The 13,744-nt window shown below is 37.2% G+C and overlaps 1 protein-coding gene across 1 annotated transcript in view; it reads left to right on the plus strand.

Moving 5' to 3' along the window:
- SLC6A11 (solute carrier family 6 member 11) overlaps positions 1-13,744 on the plus strand; it is a 106,607-nt gene that overhangs the window by 51,764 nt on the left and 41,099 nt on the right. The window contains exon 6 of the mRNA XM_026061167.1: positions 1,536-1,670. Coding sequence (XP_025916952.1) covers positions 1,536-1,670 — 135 coding nt within the window. The remainder of the gene's footprint in view (positions 1-1,535; positions 1,671-13,744) is intronic.

Below are 13,744 nucleotides of genomic sequence, written 5' to 3' on the forward strand. Positions count from 1 at the left end.
CCATTTTTATTTGGAACCTTTGTGTGGAGAGCGGTCTGTTTGGATGCAGTCTGTCTGAACAGTTAGCTGCAGTGTGCATTTCTGTTTGTAGTGAATAATAATAAATATAAGCACAGGGATCAAGCTTTCCATTTTGCATTTTTATTGACTTATGAATTAACCAATTCAGGCTTCTGAGACCCATAGGAATATTGTGGTCATTTCCATTTCCTGGGAAGATTATGACTTACATTTTCAAAAAGGATAAGGCACCCAGATCCTGAATGAGATATAGATGCTTACCTCCCATTAAGGTCAGTGACAATGAGGTGTCTATATGTGTCTTGGGCAGTTGGACACATTTGAATATCTGCTATGTGATTTTAAGTGCCTCCATTTTCTGGGTGTGCCAGCTGAGGCACCCCTAGGAAGGATTATATTTGGAGTTAAATATCCAGCACTGTCTGAAAATCAAAGTTCAGTTCTTGTGAGTCATGAAAATGTGTTTGAGAATCCTGTCTATCATGGTACATGCTCTGATGCATCTCTTTCTTTTATATAAGCATGGACCAGTTAATGAAATTTTCATTTTGAAATATTTATTTTTGTTGCCTGTACAAGTAGTACATTTTACCAAAGGTTTTTCCCCACTCTTGCAGCTTGTTAAGTCATTTTGACTTTTGCAAGTCAGATGTGTACCCTCTCATTTTAGAATCTTTTGTACTTACTTTGCACAGGTGAAAATGGCTACAGAGGATAATGGAGAAATAAGTTGAAGTTATTATGCTATTTAAAGGAAATATTTATAGTGAAATGGAATCTGTCATTTTATGTATTTCAAACTTTGAATAGCTAGATACTGCTCTCAGGTATGTGTTTGTGTAATGGCAGCAGTTCTGCTTCCCCCCCCTGCCCCGAATAAGACTTCTTGCAGAAAAGCACAGTTGTTCCCCATGCACAAAGATTACTGACTTCTTAAAAAATCTGGCCATCTATATGAAAATAGAAAGGGGTTTTACGTTGCATTTAACCATTAGGCTTGATGAAATGTTTATTCTTCAAACATGGACATGCAGGCAGTCTTATGAGATGACAGTATAGTAGTTACTAGGTGACTATGATCATTAGCATTTTTGCACATATATTGTTGTATAATACATATGATGTTATATAATACAATGAATTACTTGCTATTATGAGTCAATTCTACTGTATCTGAGTTTAGTGTAGTATCTGCTATAGTGTACTGGTATACTATAGTATAGTATCTTGTTAACTGTAACCTAAAGAGAGTAAATAATACCTGAAGAGAACTTCCCAATCTCTCTGTAATAAAATGTTGACCTTTCTTACAATACCTAAATGGTTTAGAAGGGAATATGTTTGGAGGACAAAATTTACCCATAGGCAGAGGGGCATCAGAAGCACTCAGGTCCTCTTTAAAGCTCCAGAGAAGGTTTTTGTGTTACTAACCAGTAGAAAAATGAATGTGGAAGTGAGCTTTTTTGTTGCAGTTGGAAGAAAATAGTTTTCTAATGTTTGTTTCTTCTTGACAGGTTGTATATGTAACAGCCACGTTCCCCTATATCATGCTGATGATTCTTCTGATTCGTGGAGTAACATTACCAGGTGCTTCTGAGGGGATAAAATTCTACTTGTACCCTGACCTTTCTCGACTGTCTGACCCACAGGTAGGCTCATACTCCATGTGTTTATGTTTATCCCTGACTGGGAAAAACTGCAGAGTTCTCTCTCTCTTACCCCCCCCCCCACTTTTAAAATTTGAATACATGTAATTGCTGAATATTTGTTCATTGTTAGGGATTTGGAATTGTGGATAGGGCTTTAAAACCATCACTGCCTACAGTTTTTGGAGCATCTTTTAGAAGAGAGGTGTCCTGGTTTATAAACCAGAATTTTCAGAAGTGTTCAATTGTGGCTGCTCTGCTGCCATTGAAGAACAAGTGCATCATCACTGGTTTCAGCAGGACCAAATTTAACTAAGACTTGCCCCTTTTCAAATTATACCTTTCTGTGCACATTCCAAATCTAAATCTCAGTCAAGAGTAGAAGAGAAACTAATCATTCAGATATTTGTTGTCCTTGAAGCAAAAGTTTCTAAACATGAAAGCAGCAGTGAAGTACTAAAACCAGGAACCATGTCTTTTTAGTTATTTCAGAAGTAGAGTTGAACATGTAAATACTGGTTTAAGTTGATTCTTGAGTGACAGATGAGTACAATAAAGCAATTATTGTATATCGTTTGTCTGATATCAAAGAGGGAATATGGCACAAACTCTACAAAGTTGCATACAGCATTTTACTTACCTGGTTTGGCAATGTAAAAGACACTAAATGGTGTTATTGCTAAGGCAGCTATGATACTAAATGGATCATAAGATGGAGATAAAAAGTAGTTTGGGAATACTTGCGTAAATTAATTCTTAAGGACTCACCTGTACCTACTGAATTGTAAAATATGTCAGCAGAAGTACTTTTTTGCATAAGACAATACAGAGACCCTTCACTTCACTTTCCTAAAGCTTCTGAAACCACTGATACATGTAAAGGTCACCTTAAAAAAGTAATATTTCTACAGAAAAAAAACTAGAAAAAAATAACTAGAAAGAAAATTTTCTTTTAAAATATTGGAAATTGTAGATGAAAAGCGAATTATCTTGCTACCTTTGAACTTGATGACATGTCTAATGTTCAATGTCAGCCTCTTTCCACTTGCTGCTGTTAGCCTGACTGTGGTGATGGATGGTAGAAAGACCTGTGGATGTGGAGTTAGGACTTCTAAGATATGGTATGACTTTCTAACTGCTAGGATTAAGCTTGCTTAGAGGTATCTTCGGTTCACTTGAGAAATTAGCAGAGTAGCAGGGAAAACTAGTAGGATTCTCTGACATTCTCCCAATTTTTCTTTTTTTTCTTTTCTTTGCAAAGTATAGTAGACTCAGACTGTAGTAAGCCAAGCAAGCTAGCCAAATTTCAAGTGAACCACACATATCTTAACTCATCGTAGCAGAGATGAGAAATTTGACTGTCATATGCTTCCCGAAGAACATGGATGACATTTGTTTACATTGTCCAGCTTTGACTAGGGTTTTATTTTGCTTCATGTTTCTGACAATTAGAGTTCCCACTGAGCACTCTTCTTTTGTGCTGCATTATGCTGATTCCTCCTAATGTAGAATTCCTCCACTTGCAACTTCTGGTGACCTAATGTGAACAGGAGGTAGGCTTCCTGCTTAAACGTTGCTTCCTTCATTTGTCCAGCGTTGCATGAGAGGCCTGTTAAAAGGATTTGGGCCTGTATGTGGATTTTTCATGTGCCACTGACACCCTTACTTCTGTTTTTTATTGAGGGAGGGCATGCAAGTTTTAGCAACATTATTGTCAGGTTACAAGGGGGTTTTATATGTTTATTTACTATACTGTTTCCATTTGTAAAGAAATACATTGTTGCCATGACAATTTCCAAAGCACACGGTATTATTCAAAGCAGTCTTTAAAGTACAGAGCACTTAAAAGCCACGTGTGCATGTATCTGTTTGTCCCACGCACATAGTTCAGTTGATATTGGAATGTCTTTTAGGGAAGGCTTAATGTTGTGCTTTAACAAGTGAACTTTTCATTCTATTTCACTATGGCTTTAGTTGATATTATTTCTGTACATCAGTATTTTCAAGCTCCTTTCTGTAGGAAAGAAGCTGAAATAGTATGGGAAATAATAGACTATTTAACTGCAGTATGAATGATGATATGGTTTTAGAGATACATTTTTCCATTGAAAAATGCTATTTCTTTGAAGTTGAAATATTTCATTGAGACACATCAATTGAGGCAGAATTTTTGAAGATATATTTCTGAGTTATGCAGTGGGCTCTAGTCATTTCTCAAGAAAGGAAAAATGTTTCACTTCTCAATCTTAAAACTAGAATTTGACACAACTCATTTTACAAAAAAACAAGGTAAAATGGAATTGGTTCAGCCCTATTGCAACTTTTATTGCAAACAGGATAGAGATATTGGCATTTTCAATTTTATGGAAATGCAGAATTTAATAATGTTCAAAAAATAATTTAAAAAATTGCATCATAGAATACATTCATAAGCCTCTTCTGAATTCTTTCTGGAAGCCTTTGCAAAGGAGCAAGTAGAGGACAACTGAACTAACCCTGACATTTGTGCTCCCAGTTTTCATCTTTACCCTTGTTTATTTGGATTTGCTCCATAATATCAAAGCATAATGTGTGTGTACTAGCAGAAGTTGTTTTCCTCTTCAGCTGGAGGTCTGTTTAAATAATGCTCCAAGGAGACTACTGCGTGTCTGTATTAGGAGAGCAGTATTTGAACCACAGTGCCAACTATGTTTACTGTGGATTAAATAAATTAAGTTTCTCTTCAAGGCTCACTTTAGTTTGAAGTTCTTGAAGCTTTTGTCTTTGTGTGATTTGCATTCCATGGTCTGTTATAGCTTTCTAAGCATCTATTCATCTGTCTTTTCAGTTCCTCTTAGCTTTCAAATGCTGTGTTCTCTATTTCATTTTTATATTCTATCTTTTTGGCAAACTGGATCCTCTGGGTCTGAAAATGCCATCTTTTGTCCTGTATATCTGTACAGCTCATACCAATCACTTCTCATTATAATAGTGGAGTACTATATTTAAACTTCAGAAATGCGTTCTGTTTCAACAGCAGTAAGGACTCGATAGCCTTCATGCTCAAATTGCCCTGATACATGTCTCTGCCCCAATCTGGAAGATAAAGGTGCCATTTGTAGCCCAATATGGGGTCTTTCCTGAGAGATAACTCCCACCAAAAAAAAAAGTATTTTATGAAGTTAACAGGATTCTTATGCTTTTTGTGTGCAAGTCTGACTCAGAATATTGTTCTGGCTGTCCCTCAAGAATTTTAAGTCACTGAGTATGTAGTTGTGTTTGTCTGTGGCATTCACAGCTCCTTTTTGGAAAGCAATGCTGATATCACAGAAGAGGTTTGGCTCTCCAAAATGGGATTTTCCAAACGTGTGCACTGAAAGACTTAAATCTCTGACTTAGGGACTTGCAGACATAACAATATGATGGATCAATGACATAAACTATGGTCAATGATTCTGAACACGCACATGTAAATTCAAAACCTGCTGTAGCATTGACTTCCTAAAATAAAAATAAAGCCTTCTTGCTTATTGTGTGCTTGTATGCTAATAACTGGCTGAGCTACTGCTTTTTTATTCAAAAAATATTATTACTGTTTTAATGAAAAAATTATGGCATCTGTAGGGATGAGGATGTCGACATATCCAGAGTTGCACTGCCTTCTCTAACAGTTGGTGCTTACCAAAATCTGGAACAAATGTAATTAACCTGGTTTGGGGAACTGAATTGCACACTAGAACGCGTTTATGTGTAGAAGGAATGCAGGTTGTACTTTATCTGATATAATCTCATGTAAAACTTACTCATGGGAAAATAAATGAATGGCAGGGCAAATTACTTATAAGGCACAGAAAAATCTGAGACATAACAGTTAGAATTGGTTTTGAATTTTTCTGATATTTCATTGGCAGTAGAAAACTATGAACGTTGCAATAAAATTTCTGATGGCAGTAACATTTCTACCATTCACTACCAGGATTTCAGCCATGTGAGTTCAACTATTAGACAGTCACGTCTAGGTGAGGACTGTGTATGACTTCCAGATGTTTTCTACTGGTATTCTTGCATGACCCTCTGCTATCTGCATCTTCTTGAGGGTAAGAAGACCTGAAAGGCAAAGCAGAGATGTAAAACCAACAGAAGATAAAAGTGAGTGTTTGTAGAGAGGACATCTAATATTCCAGTTGTGGCACAGTTCCAGTCATGCTGAACTTTATTATGGCAGGAGACCAAGTTGCCTGAAAAATCCAGATCAGAAGGGGATTTAGAAGATTAGAAGGAAAGGGAGAGGACAGTAACTTATTTTAGAAAGAATAAAAGAAATAGTTTTTAAAAGTATGCCTACAATAAAAATACATTCACAGTTAAAAAAAAACAGCCAAAGTATTCACCATGATCTTCTCTATGAATATGTCTAAATATACCATATTTTTTCACATAATGGTCATATGCACTGAAGAGCGACACTGTGTTATTACATGCATCGTGAATAGTAAGGAATAAATTCTTATCAGAGAGTAGAATCATAGAATAATTTGGGTTGGAAGAGACCTCCAGCTAGTGCAACCCCTTGCTCAAAGCAAGGCCAACTAGATCAGGTTGCTCAGGGCCATGTCCAGTTGTTCTGAACGCCTCCAAGGATGGAGGTTCCACATCCTTTAGAGGCAACCTGTTCCAGTGTCTGACAGCTCTCTTGGTGATTTTTTTTTTTCCCTTAAATCTAATTAGAATTTCCCATGTTGCAGCTTATGTCTATTGCCTCCTATCATATAACTGTGCTCCTGTTCTGTGTCTCAGAAGAGTCTGGCTATGTCTTCTCTCTCTTCCATGTAGTACCTGAAGATAACAATCAAGTCTCTTAGCCTTCTCTTTTTAAGGCTGAACAAATCCATTTTTTCTCATCTGTCATGACTGTCATCTCCCTAATTATTTTGTTGGCCCTTCCCTAGACTTGCTCCTGTACTGGGGAGTTCTCACAGTAGTCCAGATAAGGTCTCACAAGCGCTGAATAGAGGGGAAGAATCACTTCCCTGAGCCTGCTGGATACACTTTTGCTAATACAGGCCAAGATGCAATTGTATTTTTTGGTACAAGGGTGCACTGTTGACTCATTTCTAGTTTGTTGTCCACTGGGAGCCCCAGGTCCTTTTCTGCTTTCAAGCCACTTTGTGCCCAGCCTTTACTGTTGCATGGGGTGATTCTGTTCCAGGTGCAGGACTTCACATTTGTTTTTGTGGAGCTTCCTGTCAGACAGTTTTTCCAGCCTTTTGAGGTCCCTCTGAATAGCAGCCCTATCTTCCAGCATATAGACCACTCTCCCCAATTTATTATCATCCACAAACTTTCTGAGTATGCACTCCATCCCATCACTCAGGGCATTAGTAAAAGTAAGAAACAGTATTAGCTCCAGTATTGATTGCTGAGGGACGTAACTTAGTAACAGCCAACCAGTTAGACTTTGTATCATGATCCTTTGAGCTAGCAGTCCAGCCAATTTTCCACCCAATTTATGGTTGTAGTTGTCCCTCCATTCCATAGCTCATCTATTGGACTATAGGTTCTTCTTAGAGACCATGACAAAGGCCTCGCTAAAGAGAAGGTAAACGATTGTCTATGACTCTCCCCTTCTGTGAAGAGCCAGGTGTCTCATCACAGAAGACAGTCAGGTTGATCAAGCATAATTGCCCTTGGTAAATCCATGCTGGCAGTTTCTAGTTATCTTTTTGTCCTTCATATGCTTGAAAATTGCTTCCAGGAGGACTTGATCCATAAATTTCCATGGCACTGAAGTTAGATTAACTGGCTTGTAGTTTGCTGGATCCTCCTTCTTGCCCTTCTTCAGGATGAGTGTAATGTTTGTACTTTTCCAGTCATTAGGAACTTCCTTCAATTGCTATGACCTTCCAAAAATGAGAGAAAATGGCCTTGTAGTGATACTGGTCACTCCCTCAGCATCCTCAGCTGCATCTCGTCTGGTCCCATGGACTTTGTATGTCCACTTCCTCATTTTAGGATAAATGCATACAGTAGCCAAGGAGGAGTTTTTAAGGGAGTATCTGTAACTCTTATCAGAGCAAATACCTGTCACTATTATGCTTGCATTTTTAAATCCATGTTCATATGCATGCGAAATGTCCTAAAATATGCTAGTGGACTAAAAGATGAATGCACAGCAATGAGCACAAACTTAACCTGAAAAAAACCTTAAGACTAGATAAGTCTGACACCACAAAGATGACTCCTTTTCTTACATTGCCCTCCACCTCAAAAATGTCTTTCTTTCCATGCTCTGTGTTTGTAGAGAAAAAGAACATTTTAGTACATTCAGTATATAGTTTAGAGAAAACATACCTTTTGGTAAAAATGCATTTAGAATACATACATGTTAAAAATGCTGTTTTTCCCTGAAAATTTTAGTCGTTCATTAGAAATGCCTTAATTTTTCAGTTAGCATGAGTTTATTATGTTTATTATTCTTGCTCCTTCCTTAACATCTTATTAGAGTTCTTGTTCCTTCCTTTAACATCTTATTAGTATTTTTGAGCATATATATAAAACTGTTAGGTTTTTTTTTTTAATGGGGAGGTGTTAACAATTGCTTCCCAGTCAGGCTATAATGATAATGTGCATGCATGTGTGTGTGAGAGATTTAGGGACATTGGTTCTTTAGTACATGCATCCTTGGAAGAAAGCAACTATAACAATTGTATCGCCATCTTCAGGCTGACTGATAATTATGTTTTAAAAGGTAGAAGAAAAAGAACACTCTCTCCTACTGAAAGCAGAGGTAACTGTTGAATTTGAACACAGGTCTTAAGTCTCTGTTTTGTTTGAAAATAATTGTAGAAGAAATTATGGTGTTCAATTTTTGCTTAGTTTCATGCTCAGAAAATCAAGGAAACTGTATGGACTCAAGAACAGTGGATTTTAGAACTGTTATTGTATCTTTCTAAGCATTCTGATCCTTAGAATTGAAGGCTAGAAATTTCTGTATGTTGGCAATGAAATGATAGCTGACTGCAAAGTTTTTGATGCCTTTATTTGTGTGGAATGTGACAAGTGAGAAACTCGCAGTATAATGAGAAACTTACCATCCCTTACTGAACTCATCCTTTGATGAAAGCCTAGTTTTTCAGCACAGTACTTGGAAAAAGAGTTCAGGGACAGGTTACCCATCTTAAATTTTACCAGCCTTTTAACACCACTAAGTTCAGTAAACATCTTAAGCAGTTAACTACATTTTTCACTCTTACAGGAGTTCATGCATCCATTTTTCAAAGAAGTAACTGGAGAAAAACAGTAGTAATGAGAGAGGGAGGATAGCCAATTCCTATCACACTCATGCAATTCTGTTAACTACAGCACTTACTCTTCTTTTTTTTTTTTCTACCAGTTTCTTTGCATTCTCTGTATTGTTTGCTTCACCAGGGATTTCCCTTTTTGAACCAGGCAATTGTGATATACACAGCTGTGAGTTGTGGTAAATTTAAAAAAGAGGAGGGAAATGCCAGCAATTCATACAAGGGCAGTAGGCATGAAAATCCTTGGCTAAATTTCTTAAATATATACCTCCAACTCCCACTTTACTCATGTATTTTTGAACAAATAATTTTTTTTCATATGATATGGAAACTAAATATCGAACCATTCTTTCTATGAAAGGAAAAATGTATTGCTGCAGATTATGAGGTTTTCATGTTTCTATTAAATATTAATACACACCAACTTTTTAAATTTAAACTTGTAAAAGGTTGATTCTTCTGAATCAAATTCTGCTGTTTGTTGCACCATCAGTACAAATAACTGAGATTTTAAATTGTAAGATAAGCCCAGGTTATAGCTTGGCATGATGTTTATAAACAGATTGCCCTACAGTGCAGTTTGATCTGTGCAGTGAGGAACTGTTTCATACTGCTATGTTTAATGACTTTGCATTACAAATTATTTATGTGGTTTTAAAGAATAGCAAGAGCAACAAAATACTGTAGTGGAGAGTGTTCTTACCAAAAGTACAGAGATGTTTAAAACATACATAAATCGCTTCTGGGAGCCAGACTGTTCCCAGGTGCCCCAAAGAAGGACTAACAGCGAGCCTGGGAGAACGTTTCATTCCACTTGCTCAGTGCAATTTACTTACTGCTCCTTCCCCGTGAATGTGCAGTACAGGGATTCGGTGTGTACATTTCAAAATGCATGGGGAAAAGTTATACCCAGGGTCTTCTCCTGCTATGAAAAGAAAATCACACACCAGTCATGCCATGATACAGCAATACTGAGTGTATTTAGGCATACTGTGCTGAAGGCACAGTCTAAATGGAATATACATCCCTCCTAAACCATTGCTGCGGAGGAGTGAGTGTGACATAGCTTTGTGTCTCAATGCACAAATCTGGTTTACCACAGCATAGTATTGCAGGCTCTGACTTTTTTTTTTTTTTTAGGCAAACGTAGTTTCAGGAGACCGGGCATTGTTTGGAGAGCCATTTCGAGCCTTGAGCAAACAGTTTCAGTCTCCTTCCCCCCCTTGTTTCTTGCTGTTGCTACACAAGCAACAGCAAGCTGAGCCAGCAACAGCATATTTTGGCAGTTAGAAGAGACTTGTTGAAGTAACAACATTCTTCATGGGGTCATTTCTTAATTTCTTCAGGGCTTTTAGGCCACATGAAATCTCTTCCACCTATCCCTGCAATCCCTTAGCAACTTGACAATTGAGACACTGTCATTGGAATTACAGCGAAAGTCTTTTTGCACTTAAATATTAGCCGTTATGGCCAGAGGGATACGCCACTGGAGGGAGACAGGATCCACACTTTAGCTCAGTGAATTGACATAATAGGGAGAGATTGTCAGTGTTTACAGTGATGGCTCCTGAAAAGAAGCACCAGATAAACTGGAAGAGCCATTTTGTGCTCAAATTAATAAACCTTCTCAGGAGCATTTAAAGAATTGCTGATAATGAGTCCAGCTTGTCAGCTGCTCTAGAAGTCTCCTTCTAGCAAGAGAAAAGCTATTGATAAAATGCAGTTTATTTCAGATGAATGTAAAAGTTGTACAAAAAATATAAAAAATACTAAGTGAGATGCAGAATTTAATAAGGGAATAAGACTTTGCACACAGTCAGTATAGGCAGTAGGGGAAGCAAATAAAGATTCCATACTATTGCTAGGACAGTTACTAGTGGGTTTAATCCCATATAAAAACAGGCACTGGAAATATCTATATATTTTAAAAATGGTTAACAAGATATTAATAAAACCAATTTTAATCATTCTAGAGCAGTGGGAGAAAAAAAGAAAAAGGGAAGATTATAACACTAGTGGAATGGCTTACAGCATGCAAAAAATCTGTTATATATCTTTTACAGAATGGAGTGCTCCTAAACATGACTCTAAAGAGCTGCAGAAGAAATGCTTTCTCTTCCCCAAAACATTTCTGGGATTTTTTTTTATTTGGATCCTTGAACTGGAATAATAGTTGAATTCTCAAAACATTTTAGCAGAGAGAAGGTTGGGCAAACATCTGCAGAGCAGAAAAGGAGTGATGGATAAAGTATATTGTGTACACCCCACAAATTAGCATTGCAGAGGCTCCATGCTGTAGGGGTTGACTGTGATCCTGGAAAGATCTGTAGCTAAGGCCTTACTGAAAATGGAATTGGTTCACACACATGTTTTTTCCTCAGAAATTGCCTAGAGAAGATTAGTACTTGAAGTTCTCCTCTGCAGTTACTATTGTCTGAATTAATGGAAGTACAGAAAGAGGAGGAAGGCAGAAGCAGAAAAAGGTGCCTTCCTCTAGGGCAGTATAAGATGGTTGGGAACTGCAGTAAACTGTGGGTTCTGCGTGGTCATGATTATATACACATCTTGCAACTAGATATGCCTTACTACTGCTGTTCCTTCTCCCTGCCACTCTTTTTTTTTAATCCATGAGCATATAGTTTCTTTGTGACACTTGTGCATATGTGTGTGAATTATTTGCAAGGGCAGTGTGGGAAAGAGAGAAAGAGTAAGAGAGAAAGGAGGGGGAAACTGGGAGGAGAAGGTGGGAAGTGATTGATGACAGTTGCTGGCATACTGCCCCAGTGTATGTGGGAAAACAAACTGCCTCTCCATCACCATGAATGCCACCAGCTCCCAGGCAGCTCATAGCAAGCACCCAGATCCAGGAGAACAAGCTGGAAAGATAAGTGTATTGGTAGTTATGACTTTCTGATGCTCTCTACTCCGAGTGTCTGTGCTGAAAAGTTGACTATTCCTTCCTTACAGATGAAGCAGTTTGACTTTTTATTAGTATATTCTTTTGTTTAGACTATTGAAGCTGGATTGCTTGTCAGCTATTTTACATAGCATTGCCTAGTTGCTTCTTCCCCATATTTTATAAAATGTTATTTTATATGTTCCATCATACTAAAGTTATATCATCAAAATTGCCCCAGAAGGTAAACAATAAGATGGGGTAGTCGGTATGTCTTCTTGACTTCAGAAGAATTCTGCTCTAGTGCATATTCTTTTCTTTGAAAAAATCTTTTAGACATAAATTTATTCCTGAGTTGGTGTTAAAGTTCAGTAAATTTTGTAATATAGGAATTCCTGCAGGGATCGTTAATATTTATAAACAAATTTTCTGAACTGTATTCACAGTCTCAGATTTTCATATGTTACCATACTTTCCCATATGGATGTTTATTGACAGCTACTCTAAACTCTCAGGCTCAGATAAACTGAGCATTCTGTGGCCATTTGCACCAGAATACTGGTTGTGAGAATATTTTTATGCCATTAAAGAACAGAGGCAATAACATGTGTTTTGTCATTCTAGTGCCAGCCAAACACTACTGCTACAATTTAGGACTGTAAATGAGATTAAGGAAAGAAAGCATTTGACTGTCACAAAGAGGGAGGGAATAAAATGCATTGAGTAAATTTGTTACAAACTTGGCAGGAAATCATCAGATGTTGATGCAGTTTGAGGTACAAGTTCACTGATCTTTCATTTATTTATTTTCAATCCGTCTGAACCTTTTAGTGTTGCACAAGAGAACATCAAGAAGGCACAGCTGAACTTCTAGAGAATGGGAGGCAGAAACTGGTCCCTGGTGATTTTGTTTGCAGTTAAGTTCTGTGTTCTCGTAGTGATATATTAGCTTTCTGCCGAGAATAAATCACAAAACGTTTCACACAGACCAGAGTTTTTAAAAGTATTTTTATTTTAAACTGTTCTTTTCCCTATTATTATTATTATTATTGTATTTTGAGACAAAATCTGGTTTAGGAATTAAAAATCGAATGTCTCATTAAAAATATGGAAAATATTTGACTTCTCAAACTTTCAGTTTTTTATCAAATGTTTTTAATGTTTAACAAATTTACAAATAATGTAAATTAAACTGAATCTTAGTTTTTCTGCTAAATTAAACATTTGCTCAAACAATGTTAATACTTTTAAGAGCTCCCTTAGCATCAAGAAGTCCAGGACAAAATACAAATCCTAAATTGCATTTTTTTATTCTAGTGGTTTTTTTGTCTTGAACTTGATTTTGCTTTAAGTTTCTGCCAGTTCTGTGGCATAGATGAAAGGTTTTTCATTGCCCAGCTCTCTTTAAAAAGGACTAGGCTCGCAGCAGCATTTTAGTGAACATTAAGTGGCTTGTTTACTAAAATTTGCCACTGTGGTATACAGTTTCTGTCACTGTAACAATGCATGCTTTTAAAAAACTGTAAATCCCTCTGTGTAAAATAATAAAACCACACGGTGACTCTGAGGGATATTCATGAATTGGTACAGTGAGAAGGGGCACTTGAGTCCAGGCCTGGAAGTTGGAAGTCTAAATGTTTATCCATCCATGAAGGTGAGGAGAACATTGGTGGAAAATGGTTGTAGCAGGTAAAGCATTGCCTTTGCCCAGACAAGGTATAGCGGGGCACTGGCCTTCAGTGAGTTACTATGCTATGGAGGAAGGCAGGAATTGTAGAGTATGATTGGGGATTACAAACTAAAATGATGTGTCCTGTATCTTGGTCTTCACAGCAAAGTAAATAAGGTAGTCCAGAGTTATTCTATTTAACATTAGGCAGGTAACTGGCATGTCTAAGTAA

The sequence above is a fragment of the Apteryx rowi genome, unplaced genomic scaffold (genome assembly GCF_003343035.1).
Source record: "Apteryx rowi isolate R43461 unplaced genomic scaffold, aptRow1 scaffold_177, whole genome shotgun sequence".
NCBI classification, from domain to species: Eukaryota; Metazoa; Chordata; class Aves; order Apterygiformes; family Apterygidae; genus Apteryx; species Apteryx rowi.